Source organism: Triticum aestivum, chromosome 5D (genome assembly GCF_018294505.1).
Source record: "Triticum aestivum cultivar Chinese Spring chromosome 5D, IWGSC CS RefSeq v2.1, whole genome shotgun sequence".
Classification (NCBI taxonomy): domain Eukaryota; kingdom Viridiplantae; phylum Streptophyta; class Magnoliopsida; order Poales; family Poaceae; genus Triticum; species Triticum aestivum.
The window spans coordinates 416,230,092-416,244,416 of NC_057808.1; the positions used below are offsets into that span (position 1 = coordinate 416,230,092).

The 14,325-nt window shown below is 48.2% G+C and overlaps 1 protein-coding gene across 17 annotated transcripts in view; it reads left to right on the forward strand.

Moving 5' to 3' along the window:
* Window positions 1-2,327: 2,327 nt before the first annotated feature.
* LOC123122256 (MAGE-like protein 2) overlaps window positions 2,328-14,325 on the forward strand; it is a 143,231-nt gene continuing 131,233 nt past the window's right edge. For 9 of the 17 annotated variants that reach the window (XM_044542417.1, XM_044542420.1, XM_044542419.1 and 6 more), the window contains exons 1-5: window positions 2,328-3,289; window positions 4,920-5,017; window positions 5,114-5,216; window positions 5,377-5,525; window positions 6,141-6,211. In XM_044542417.1, the coding sequence (XP_044398352.1) occupies window positions 2,605-3,289; window positions 4,920-5,017; window positions 5,114-5,216; window positions 5,377-5,525; window positions 6,141-6,211 (1,106 nt within the window). In that variant the 5' untranslated portion in view covers window positions 2,328-2,604. The remainder of the gene's footprint in view (window positions 3,290-4,919; window positions 5,018-5,113; window positions 5,217-5,376; window positions 5,526-6,140; window positions 6,212-14,325) is intronic. The other 8 variants (XM_044542427.1, XM_044542430.1, XM_044542428.1 and 5 more) reach the window with 1 other exon arrangement.

Genomic DNA, 14,325 nt, shown 5'->3' on the forward strand with positions numbered 1-14,325 from the left:
TCATCTATATGTCTCGTGCATAAGGGGATCTTCAAAATTGCTTTAGCGTATATCGGAATAAAAACTACCGAAGAACGTCCTCCCGCCATGTTGCTATAGTAACACTGATGAGCTTCGACACCCTTTTAGGAGGGTTTTGCATAAGTGAAGTGAGTGGTCTCATCATGCCTTCCGGAGAGATCCAGTTACGAGTCCAAATGTTTGTTGTCTCCCCATCTCCTATTCTTCTGATTATCCCCTATTGGATAATGTCCCTCCCATCTAATATAGCTCTCCAAATCCGAGATGGCCGTGAACCCATCTCAGCTTCTAGTATGATCGTGGATGAAAATACAATGCCACCATTATTTTTGCACTTAGCGAAGATGGTTCATCAAGAACACGCCAAGCCCGAAGAGACAACAAAGTAAGATTGAACACTTCTAGGTCCCGAAATCCTAGTCCTCCAAGATATTTTGGCCATGTCATAACATCCCATGAAACCCAACATGGTCTCCTTCTGCCTTGTTTACTTCCCCACCAGAACTATTGGATAATGGATGTTACACTCTCGCAGAGGCCCCTTGGTAACCTTAAACAAGACACTCTCGCATCGGATAACAATTTCTCCATCCATCCTCTAACCTTCCTCCAAACTCCGTCTCTCAGATATTTGAAGGTACCATTATTTGAGTGTCCCACTTGGGTTGGCATGCCCAAATACTTCTCACCAAGAGACTCGTTCTACACAATCAGATTTTTTTACTTCATGTCTCAAGTTCTAATGGCGTCCTCTAATAAAAAGGGTCGATGACTTTTCATTATTCATCCTCTACCCCGAAGCATCACAATAGGCGCGTAGCAAGTTTGGTACCTCATTAGCACCCTCCACACTTGACTTAAAAAGCAACTGTTGGGGCCACCTTAACTCCAGAAAGAACCGACGACTGAGAACTGAATTTTAAAAGGCACGGAAGGCCCTCTACTATAATCAAGAAAAGGTAAGGGGAAATAGGATCTCCCTAAAGAATACCTCTGGTTGGTTTGAACTGCACCAACTTTTCACCAATGAAGAGAACTGAAAAGAAACTGATTTTACCATCCCCATTACTATGTCAACCCAGGCTGGGGCAAAACCAAGTTTAGTCATGATGGCCTGAAGGTAGGGCCACTCCAATCTGCCATAGGCCTTCATCATGTCCAGCTTTAGTGCACAAAAACTATTTGACTTAGATTTATTCTTCTTCATAAAGTGGAGACACTCATAGGCACAAATAATATTATTAGTGGTCAAATCTACCTATGATGAAATCTGACTGCTCCTAAAAAATGATACCAGGCAGGATAATTTTCAATCTGTTTATACTAAGTTGAATGGGCCTCACGCAGCTGCCACCTCCTCCCCCAAAAGCCTAGGTGACGGTGTCCTGGACTAGGGGGTACCAACCTAGTTGGCCCACAATCCTCGGGCCGAGCTTATGGGCCACCATTCTCACAAGGACTCCGGAAGTCTCACACCTCGACGTGATAAAGATGGACTCTGCCGAAGACTTGGCGTGTACTCCAAGGACCGCTTCGGCCGCCGCCATGCGCATATCTCTAGACCAACAACCGACCATGTAACCCTAGGTATCCCCCTGGCATATACATAAGCCAAGGGGTTTAGCCTGCAGAAGGAATCCAGTCATAATCACATCCACCTAGCCCTAGGGTTAGAACACTACTTACGATCTCGAGGTAGATCAAGCTTGTACACGATACACAATCATCAATACAATCAAAGCAGGGTGTAGGGTATTACCTCTTCGAGAGGGCCCGAACATGGGTAAATACTGTCTCCTTCGTCCCTTGAAACCCATTGATCCGATATCCACAGCTCGGGACCCCCTACCCTGAAGTCTGCTGGTTTTAGTACCGGCACTAGGGTTCCTTTGCCTCTCGCCGGCGGCGCCGCCGGTCCGCCTCGTCTCCGGTGGCCTTAGGGCCATGGCGGCGTGGTGGATCCCGGTCCTTACCGGTGAAAGGGCTTCGTTTTCAGATGTTCATTCAAGTTTTTTTAGGGTTTGTGTTCTACTCAGGAAGACGAGACGACGACGGCTCCCTGAAGATGAAATAAGCCTAGCCCCTCGCCCTGGTGGTGCATCTAGCATCGTCGGTGGGCGTGGGAAGGTGTGTCTTTGATGGATCTGTCTTTGATGGATTTGCTCGGATGTGGTCGTAGTTCGTCTAAATTCATGTGTCATGGACAGTCTTTCACCTGCAATCTGGGCCTGCGCCGAAAGCAAGCCAGAGAACACGACCCAACCCACCAGAAACCCACGCAGGCCCGGCACGCGAAACCCACGCACCCATTCGCACTGCCGCCTCGGCGCGCTCACACTCGCCAGGCACGCGCGCCGCACCTCCTCGCCGTTTCCGCGTTTCCTTCCACAACGGCGACCTGCCACGGCCGGATGCCAAAACCGGCAACCCGGAGCGCGCGCCGTCGCATATAAGGATGCCCCGTTTCCCTAGCCCTAGCCCGCGCCTCCTCCGACCCTCACCCGCCGCCGTCTCTCGAAACCCTACCCCACTCCGGCGGATAGATCCGGCACGTCCTGCCCTCTCCGCCGCCAGTCGCCAGAGATGGTCGCCCGCAACTCATCCGCGTACGCCTCCGACCCGGTCCACCAAGCTGCCATGGCCGTCCCCAAGTCGCCCGTGCTAGCCGCCGACCCGCTCCACCAGGCCGCCGCGTCGGGGGGAATTGACGGCGTTCCTGGAGCGCTCCCGACCGAGCAAGGGTCTTTGACGGCGCTGCCGCCCCCGCAAGCAGCGCCGGAGATGGCCCTGCAGCAGCGCGCCACGTACATAACGGAGCCGCCCCCGCCGCAAGGCACGCCTGTGATGAAGACGGCCCCGCAGCAGGGCGCGTACATGCCCGCGCCGACGCCCCCGCAAGGGCCCCCCGTGACGCATCTGGTGATGCTAGGGGCAAACACGGTGGTGCCGATTTCCCTGCGGGAGCCGGTCATTACCGTGCCCCCACAAGGCAGACCTGTGATGGCACCTCTGCCTTTCCCTGCCGGTCCTCCATCCTTCATTCATGATGCCGGATACATGATGGGGCAATCACTGTTGCCTGCCGGCCCTCAACCCATGACGGGGCTGCAGCCTCCATCCGCCGGATACATGATGGGGCACCCGCTGTTGCGTGCCAGCCCTTTACCGATGACGGCGCTGCATCTCCCACAGGCCGTACACATGATGGCACGGCCGCCTTTGCCCGCTGGTCCCCCTCCTCTCAAGCGTCACCGCCCTGACTACTTCGGTTTGTCCTTACTGCTCAATGCTCTGCCTCTGTTAGATTAATGCTTTGTTTTATTCCTGCAGATTCATATAAAAGTTTAAGGGACAACAGTAGTAGATGTGATAGTTTAGCAAAGAGAAATGAAACTGTATCAGATTTGTTGATGCTTATGGTTGTAGTTTATAGAGTAGATTTTGGTGCTTATGGTTGTAGTTCATACAATGTTTTTTTATGATTATGGTTGTAGCTTATGCAATTGTCTGTTTGTTAGCCATATGTATGGTCAGGCTTTCGATTATGTCTAATATAAAATATATACGATTACAGCAAGCAGTATAGACATATCTTTGAGTTTTTTCTGGGAAGCTTAATAGTCAACGCTGTGGTTGTTTCTCTTATGGTTCAACATGAATATTCGAAATGTTGTTGATTGTCATATTGTACCTGTTTTTAAGCATCACTGCATCACGTTTGTAGACTGGAGGTTTGAATTTGTTAATGACAGCTTATTGTTTCCTTAGCCTAAGTTTTCCGATAGTTATAGGATGGAGTTCTGGTATTCTTTTTCTATATGGTGGTGGTAGCATTTTGACATGTCGATTAAGTGTTGCCTAGCTTTTGCTCTGTTAAAAACATTGGCGCACAACTGACATCACATATATTTCTACTATTGTTCTAAAGAGCTTTGAAATGGACCTCATATGACCAAATATATTATAAATCTTAAAAAAATGGAATTCGTCAATAGTACTTACGTCAATCTGGTCGGTCTAGCTTAGGTTTTGCATGCTGCTACGTCGTAGCACGATAGCACCCTTACTTTTGATGCAGCAATTAATAGTTTAATAAAGCTAGTTCCTCTTTCCTCTTAGTACCCTTCCAATATTTTATTGAGTATGATTAATTGTCATTTGGGCATTAGTTTTATATTTGTTGTCGTCGTTGAGCTGCATGATAGTTTAAATAAATCACCATCTACTCAAAAAGCTCCCTACATTTATCAGTATGTGTGAATATCTTTAATGTGTGTTATGAAAAATCAGTGTGCATATGCCCATTTCAACCTCATAGATGAGAAATGAGGTCATCATTAGCACGATACTGAAACGTTGATATACTCGTCATTTTTTAACTTATTTAAACCCTTTCCACATTGGTAACGCCGTAACAGTGAGATTGCCTTTTCCCCCTCTCCGGATGTCCCTTCCTTGATATGTGATCTAGTTAGATCCACATTTTAGTTAATGTTGTCCTGTTTCTTTTTATTGGGCTTGCTTTTTAAATGGTAGGTATAATCAATAATTTCAAGCAATCATGATCAGAGAACTGAGCGCTAGCCCAGTGGTAGGAGTTCAGGTTGTTGAACCTACACATCTGCGTTTGAATCCCCACAGGGACTCCGATTGGGTGCTACGCGTTTATTCGCGGAGTGGTCTCATTTCTACCTTATCCGCTTGGGTGCTCTCCACGTATATTGGCGGAGTGGTCTCACTTCTACCTAACAGTGGACAGTTAAGGGAGGGATCCTTCCCCCTTTAGCCCTATTTGTTAGCAATCACGAGTCACGTGCCGCCCAGTGTCTTTTAGAAGTTCATTCCTTCCCAGTAACATATATATATGTATATAATTTAGTTATTACACCCTTCTGTAGGCATGCCTTTTGGACCGCGGATGACTGGTTGGGAGCAGGAAATGCCTGGATTTGATGAATCAATGGGACTGCCTTATGGGCCTTACATAAACAATGAGGTAACACAATAATCCCTTGTTCCTCATTAAGACTAGCAGCTTTGTCAGTAAATGTGAAGTATGGAATTATTTAATCGACATGGTGCATCTTTACAGATGCCTTGTATTGGTTCTTATGAGCCATATCTTCCTTCAGACGCATCAAACACCTTACATGTTGAAGGTTTCCCACCCAGCTGTACTAGACGGGAACTTGCACGTATCCTTTGCTATTATTATTTTGAGTTTATTTGTCATTTTATTAATAAGTGAATTATGTTGTATGTTTCTGTTCTTACCAATCTTATGTCTCAGTCTTTCCTTTTGTGTTTTAGCTTGCACCATTTAGTGCTTCAGCTCCTTGACTCTTGCTTCTCTAGATATATTTTGCCCTTTTACTGGGTTCTGTGCAGTAAGGCTGGTCAACACAGGATATAATAATCGACATGTAATAGCTTATGCTGACTTTGAAACTCCTGCCCAAGCCTTCTCTGCCATGAAGTCTCTGCAAGGTGAATATAACATCATTGTGAGCCGACTGTGTCCCTTACATTCTAGTATTCTATACTTGATACTTAGATTACCAATTCTTTTGAGCTTTAGTCTGCACATCCTTTGTATCAATATCATTGTGTGCCTAAGTTGTGACTCTTACATAAGTACTTACGGCACTTGTCAACCCTTGGTGATTGTTTCATTGTTTGTTTGCACAACTTTCCTGTTCTTACTGAGCTAGAGTTTACATGCTAGAATCTGCATGTAGAATAGAGAATACATCCCTTTGCTCTATTCTTTTCTGCCATGTTTCACTTCCAGTAGGTTGCATGTTAACTATTGTTTATATATCACACATCTTGCAAATATAAGTGTAGCATTTATTCATTTCATATCCAGCATCTGCCAGATAACCTTTACCTGAATATTGAGACAAGTGCCTCGTATTCCTAGTACTATTTTTCCTTTTTTTTAGTATTTTAGTGCATCAACTTTTTTTCCTATATGATTGATTTCAGACTTTCTACAGTTAGCATAATCCCTTGTTTTGTCTGTGTCTCACTATCCCAAAATATGTCAGTGTTATAGCACGAAGTTGACACTTGTTTGGTTGTGCGCTTGAAACTAACAATGGCGCTTCTTTTTGCAGGTTATTTGTTTGACATGCATGACCGGTACTCAGTCAAATTGGACCTCAAGTTCCTTCCTGGTCCGTCCAAGGTAAACTGATGGCTCGTGCTAGGCAATAAATCCCGTGGGTCTCAGTTTCTTGTATATCAATCGGAAACCTTCAATTTGCAAATTCTTCCTTGCTTATGTTACCTCATGGGTGAGAATGGACAACTTGATTGTTTCTCAGGCTTTACCTGATACACTATGATGAGCCTATATTAGAACTGGAATTGTTTTTTTTAGGTTAAATGTTGTATGAGATGCTCTAGTTTGTCATTTCATACCGTAACTTATCATGGTTTTAGTCTGCGTGGCCCATACAATACAGTTATGAGCAACTGAAGGTTTCTTATCACCAATGTTTTACAAAAGTAAAAGGTTTCTGTTTGGTGGGCATATTACGTCAATATAGTTTTATTGTTGATTACACAAGGGCCATGACATGGCATGTGCCTGGTGCTCTTTAAGGTGCTTATCTTGAAGATAAGCAAAGTTCTGTTCTGTCCAAAGATGTTTTCTGTTGTTGGGTTCATAATCACTTAAGTCACCTAGCCCACCTGTCATGCTCTTCTGGCTAAATTGCCACAATTGTGTCCATCACACTTTGGCCAACCAAGTAACCATATGCCATGAGTAATGTAACATATAATGCATCTTCCATTTTATGGCCTCTCCTTACATTTTTAACCCCAGTCTCTCGAATCCTTGGCGCTCAATTGAAAAATCGCTGTGCTAGTCAATGTAGCTTGTGAGGAATGGCCTGACATGAATGAGCCTACCCAGTCTTATCTTGTGTAACTTAACAGTTGAAGTAGTAATAATTGCAGCAGGTTTGTAATGTTCACCTAGTTTCTTGACCTCGATTCTTTGTGCAATCCTCTGGTTATTCCAACATGCCTTAGTGCATTATAGTTGACGCTCTAATTTAGCTGTTGGATTTGTTCTGCACCAAGCTATTTTCCCATCATGCCTTATCTGGATCCCTCTAATGAATTCTCCGCTCTGGTCATGTCATGCGCTCATTTCAACATAAACTGAAGATTGTTTGGTAATCTATTTATTTTGTATGAACAAGACATCATGCTGGAGACTTTGTATAAAGGCCAATGGCTGTCCACAGTTAAACATAGTAGCTTTGAAGACCTGCAGATTTAGTGTGCACATCTTTTAATTTGCAATGGTAAACAATAGGACCCTCATTAGTATTGGTATGCTATCTTGGCAGTTGGCACGGCCAGTAAATTGTTGTTTCTTTTGCCATTCAAATTTGACTACATAGGACTAGGACCCTGTTGTATGGAATTTCTGAATCATATCAAAACAATCTTTCTGCATCTAAGGACCATGTTGACATGTAGTTCGGTTAGTCCACTGCTTACCTTCTTTAGCCTGCATATAATTGCATGGCGACACATATAGATATATCTCTGGCTCAAGAGAAGGGCTGGGCGACCCTAACTAGACCAGTGTCAACATGCCATGGGGGCTAGCATCGTCAGACCAAGTCAGCGTTCTTGCTTGCAAATGCTTGAGAGAGGAGGTTGGTAAAGAACGTGATGTGCCTTGATGCACATGGAGCCATGCTGACGGACAACACAAATAACCAGTGTGGCACCCCGATCCGCATGGAACAGGGGGCCTTCGCACGCCAGCCCAGGATAACACCTGACGCACGACAGGTCCATAATACAGCATTCCAGGTACAAGAATATTCATCAAATACATGTATATAAGCTTACATCATTGATGAATAGAATTATCTGGCATAACCCTAAGGCTATTTCAATGGCGGCGGAAGTCTTGGTTTGACAGCATAACAACTCTGGCTGGGCTCCACAACTCACAGGACTGGCAAGGTTACGGCCTAGCACGACAGATCAAACGAACAATTCGGGTACGACCTACAAAACTGGCATGACACGCCAGGTCAGTACATTGAATGTACTTGCAAGACAACCAAATACATAGCATCCAAACAAGCAGAAGACAAAGCAAGAACCGAGCGCATGCAACAGCCTATCTCATATCAATTACTAAACATGGCATGATAAAGATCAACTAAGCATGAACAATATCATAGCATCTACTAACATGGCAGTAATCATGGCATATCAAAACCTGCCTCTAACATGGTAATGGCAAAACATAGCATATCATCTCAATCATGGCATAATTTAACATGTCAATCAAAGCATGGCATGGCATCATGAAACTATGCTGAAAATAAACTACCGAATATATATCCAATGCAGACATAGCATGTTAACTTTATGCAACCATCTTCTGTTCTGCCTTGGTTTTTAAATGCAACATATTACTCATGCAATGCAACCAAACTTGTGCACCGAGTCCCTCGGACTCTCTTACCAACGGGTTGCCTCGCAACCGAACGGTGATCTTTCCGGCGATCACAACCACGACCAACACTTGGTCTCCGACACTCACCGAGACCTCGTCTCGTGATCATATCAAACCATCGCCGTGACTTCTCACGACTATCTCATAGTCCAAGTCACCATATTCTTGTTATCACATCTTTATTTACCAGCTTAATTATTTCAGGTTTATCCTCCATTTCGACCAAGACCTGATAGTGGGACCTACTACGAACTTATGCCCATGACCGAGGACGCGACTATCGATAGATTGAATACACTCTGCAGAGGTAGCACACTGTACCCACACCACGGAACCCATGGCCTCGTCTTCCCATTCGGGTGGACCAATGACATTCCGACGAAACCAGCCTACTGCCACGACACTCTCCCGGCCACTCCGACTCAATCCCACCGGGCTAGTCCTGGGTGGCCCCGTGTCTACCAAAGACACAACGACCACCGTCGTGGCCAAAACGATCCCACAAGGGGACCCGGTACCATAATCTCAACAACGGGCACACAAGGTTATGTCCGCCTACCTGATTAGGGTAAGCATACCCATAACCTTCCCTAGTTGGAGGCACCGGCGAGAGGCATGACAATAGATCGCATTAAGGCCTTCCCATAAAGGCAAAATGTGGCTGCACTGAAGAAGTTCGGTTTGGTGGCACTATGACTCGATCCCATAGATGATGGAGGAGATTGGTTATTATTAAGTCATTTTATTTCCTTCTCCATCATCATGAACATGAATGCAACAATGAGCATGCATCATATAAATGCTTTAATAAAATACTGAGCTTCTCAAGTGGACAACTATAGCATAAAGAACATGACAATACCAAATACTAGCATATCAACGGTGCATTACAATCATCATAGCATTTACAACGATGTCATGAAAATAAAGTAGAGTAGTGACATGGCAATATCAATAACAACATTCTAATTAGCATGGCAAAGATATCATGAAAACATAAGCATGCATGATAAGCATAACGAAATGACTGCAACCGAAAACGATAAGAAACAACTGCAACTGCACACACACAAGGTGCAAGCAAAGTCAACATGCAAGTTCGGGGCTCATGATAAGAGGTTGGCTTGCCTGGGGGTCGATAAATACTTCGGGAAGAAGTGCGAAACGATTGCGGAAAGATTTGCTGGAAACAGTTCTCTCTCGGAGGGGGCTGTTTACGTGCAAGGGCAAAATGGTCATTTTCACTATGTGAAAACATTATGAAAATGATATCAACGGAACGGGCTCGACGAAACGAAGACGTGGGCTTTGGAATCACCTGATTCGGAGCTACGGGTAAAAAGATACAGATGTTTAAAGCTCAGGGACTAGTTTGTAAAAATACTTCTACAACCAGGTCCCTGATAGTTTAAACAGAACGTGTCTTTTCTGAAAATACGTCTTCCAGAGAGGGAAACGTATTCCCAGCCGAAGGAGAGGAAAAATACGCTTTCTGAGATTGAAAGCGCACTTTCCAGAAATGCGCTTTGGCGCGGGGAAAATGACTTCGCGGCGGGGGCGCCACCACTTATCCGACGTGGCCAGCGGGGCCACGCCCTACGGTCGCCGACAGGTGGGGCCGCGCGGGAAGGGGCCCGCCTGGCCTGGCTTCTTCCTCCTCCCGCTCGGGATCGAGCGAGGCCGAGGGAGGCATCCGCCCCGACGGCGATCGCCGGCGATTCCGGCCACCGTTCGCGACGGCCGACCTACCCAGATGCTCAGCATGAAGAGGCGCATCTCGGGGTGATACCCTCTTCCGTCGACGAGCGTTGTAGCAGAAGCAGCGAGGCACGCGGCGGAGTGGGGCTTCGAGCTCGGGTGGACACGGGGCTCCGGTGGGGGAAACGGAAGGGCGGCGAGCTAGGGAGGGTCGCCGGGATGTGGCGCATCCATCCATGATGCGCGCGGGGCTCGGGGAAGCTCGGGTGTGGTATAGGGCGGCGGAGCAGAGTGGCGGGCTCGCCGGAAATCCGAGCGCTCCAGCGAGGGATTCGGTCGGGCTCGGGCACTGGCGTGCTCTGTAGGGAGGGGGGAGGGGTTTGAGAGAGCTGGCTTGCTCGGGGAGGGTCGCGGACGGGCTATATATAGCCGAGGCGGGGAGCACCAAGCCGGTCACCGCCGAGCGAGTCCGGCCACGGCTCTGTCGGCCGCAGCAGTCACGGGGGCGCACGGGAAGGCGACGAGGAGGGTGAGGACGAGCGCCAGAGGCTCACGGAATCGAGCAACGCTTGCGGACAAACGGAGGAAGAGGACATCGGGGAGGAAGGAGATGACGCACAGGAGCGCACTGTTTCGGTCGTTGGCACGGCTCGCCGGAGAAGAAAATAGAGGGGGCCAGAGGTCCAGGGGGAAGAAGACGTCGAGGGGGAGCTGTAGGACATTAATGGCGAGGCCAGAGCTGGTCGGAGCAGCGCTGCCGACGACAACAGTGGCTAGACCACCGTTTTGGCTGGCTGCCCTCGTGGTCACCACGGACAATGCGCGCTCCGGATTTTTTACTGATGCTAGATCATGTCTACCGCGTAGTCCTTCGAAGAGAGAGGGTTACTACGGTAAGTAAACGGGCAGAGACAAATTGAGCTGAGTAAACCAAGCTGCACAAGTTTGCTGTTGCAAACTTGACCACATCCTAGAGAGTAAACCAGAGAGGGTAAAAGGTAAATTTGATGTCTGAGAGGCTTAGGGTAGAAAGGACTACGGTCCTGGTAATTATGAGGTCATTTGGTCAAGTATTTAGCATAGTTGCTGTACAACTGCTAAATCTGACCCAGAAACTAAATCATGAAGGAGCACTCACTAGGAGTGATGGATTGAGTTAAATCTTGGCAAAGCCTGATTATTTGGACATACAATGATGCTGTAAAACTTTCGTACCAAATGGACTTGCCAAAATGGTACTTCCTTCACAGCTATCATTTCTGTCCAAAAACTTCAGAAAAATCCTCAGGGCAATTGGCTAGATGAAATGAGCCAAAATCTTGTGGAGATAGGTTATATTGATATGAGAAGACCTGGGAATATTTTCAGCCATAATGGAGCAATATAAAATGCACTTGCTTCACAAACTGAAAAATTGGACAGAAACCAAGAATTGCTCTTGTGCTCACATAGTTCAATGAAATGAACTGAATTTGGGTGGAGGCGAATGATTTAGGATATAGGAGAGGATGGCAATTCATCCCATTTGGAAACTCTATGAAGGTACTTCCTTCACAAAGTTGTATTCTGGTCAGAAACTTTGAAAAATTGCACAGGGAGCTAGGATGAATGGATTGAGCTCATATTTGGCATCCATGGGTTATTTAACAATGTTAATCACCCTGCCAAATTGCAGCTCCATAGGAATTAGGAATAAAGCACTTCCTTTGCAAAATTTCAGAGAAGGGAGAAACTTGCATTGGATCATGTGCCAAATTTTTGAACTGAGGAACATGAGATTAGGATGGAACTAGTGATTATATAGCAAGGACAAGCTCCACAATTTATGTGGGAATTTTCTCTGCTATAAAAATAGTAGTTCCTTTGGAAAATGGCAGAAATGCTATATTGGCATTAAATAGGAAAAGGCAATTTTCCTTATTTAATTATGGCCAATATATTTGCCAGAGCTTGGATTAGGCATAAGTATCAACTCCACCAATTCTCATGAATTTAGGAGATGGCTAGCTATGCCTCTGGATTTTATTCCTCAGAAAGGCAAGAAAAGGAATAAATCACAATTCAAAAATATTGCATGGGACTTAGCAATATTTTTGCATATCCAAGGTTCAGAAAGATAGGAGGATCTCTGGAAACAATTGGGAGGATCAACAGATCAAGGAAAATGATGGCTCCTTTGTAAGCACAAAGGACATATCCAAATTCCAAAAATTTGGAATTTAGGGTTTGAGAGGGTTTGAGATGATGCAAAGGAGGTCTTGCCCACTGACAAAGACATGAGCAAGGTTTTGAAAGGTTGGAAATGACAAAATTTCTCAGAGTCATCCAGCAAACTCAGGAGAAAATTTTGAAAATGAGTGCCACGAGAGAATAACGGCACAAAAATTGATAACCCAATTTTGGGGCTGTTACAACCAGCCCGTCGTCCATAAAGAGAAATGGGGAGAAAAACTTCCAGGCACCTCAACAACGCTGCGCATCACCGAGACGGGATTGGAGCCGGAGGACTTCTATTATCGAAAAAGGCTTCCGCCCCGCTTTATATATAAAGCAATGATCACCAAACATCCTCAAATGCACGCCACCACAACAAACACACACACCCAAGGCATGATACACAGGCGCTGAGCGCAACAACACCACCCCTATATGAAGAGATGAAGCCACATACGATGATCTGTGGACTCCAAGAAGGCGCCTTCAGGAAGGATATGACATCGGAGCGCTGCCACCGCCCGATCCGAGGATCAGAGTTTCCCCTGGAGCAACACGATGGACGATGAAAGCCGCGACGACGCCTTCAAGAAGGGAACGAGCTTCGCCGCCGCCGGTCCGTCCGAAGTAAGAACAGGTTTCCACCCGGCCAACACTCCGCCACCGAACGCCACACCCCAGCTGCCACGCCGCCCACACAACCAGGGCAACCGGGCAGCACCAAGCCGCGGGCTCTGCCCAAATGCACCGCGCTATCACCACCAGGGCCGCCGCCCTGGCATCCAAGACCTAGGCACCACCTGACCCGAGACCCGCCGCTACCCCAACCCAAGAGACGAGCGGAAAGGCCCCGCCTTTCGCACCCCTGGACGGCCCCCCAGCGCTGACACCCAATAGGCCGGCCAAAACTGGCCTCCATTGCCCCGTCCTGCAGCCCTGAGCGCGAGACGAGTTTGATCCTGCCGCCGGGCGCGAGATGAGCTCGGTCCTGCTGCCAGGCGCGAGACGAGCTCGGTCCTGCAGCCTCGGGCGCGAGACGAGCGATGGACCGCAGCTGGGAGAGGGCCAGCCCTTGGACTAAAGAATTGCCCGTACGACGAGGAGATGGAGCGAAGGTCGACACGGTCCGACCGCAGACGAGCCGACGCCGGAGTGAAGCTGACCATTGCCGCGGGCAGAGCCACCGTGTAGCCGCCGCGTCCCCGGGAGGCCATCGTGTCGGACCTCCGCGCGCCGCCGCCCACGGCTAGAGCAACAGCTACGCCAGGCCGCTGCCACACCCGTGCCGCCCACCCGGATCCCAGCGCCAGATCCAGGACAAACCCGCCGGAAAACGTGAGATCCAGCCAGCACGCACTGCCACCACCGCCACCAAGCCGCCGAAGCGCCGGTCACCTCGCTGCCAGCACCGCCGCCCGATTCCCAGGAACGCCAGGCCGGGGCGCCCTCAGCCCGCGCCGCCCACTGGCTGCCAGCCAGATCTGGGCCGGGGACAACCGCCGCCGCCAGCACGCACGGGCACGCCCTGATGCGCAGCCGCCCACGCCGCCGCACCAGGACGCCCCCGACCGGCCGCCATGCCGTCCTGCAGAGCCACACACCTCCGCTCGATGCAGCTGTCCCGCGCTAGCCCATCGCGAGGAAGGGGAAGGAGGCCCCTCTGCCACAGACGCCGGACGGCGCGTGCCGGCGGCGGCGAGGGAGGAGGAGGGGAGGGGGGGGGAGAAGGGGCTGGAGGCGCTAGGGTTCGCCTCCCCGCTCGCGGGAGCGGGCGAGACGAAGGGGCGAAAACTATCGATGTCATATTTTCCTTCAAATTGTTTTTGCCAATCCCGGAGGACTTCTATTCGAGATGACACCGGCATCAGGGTAGGAGCGATGGCACTATGAGA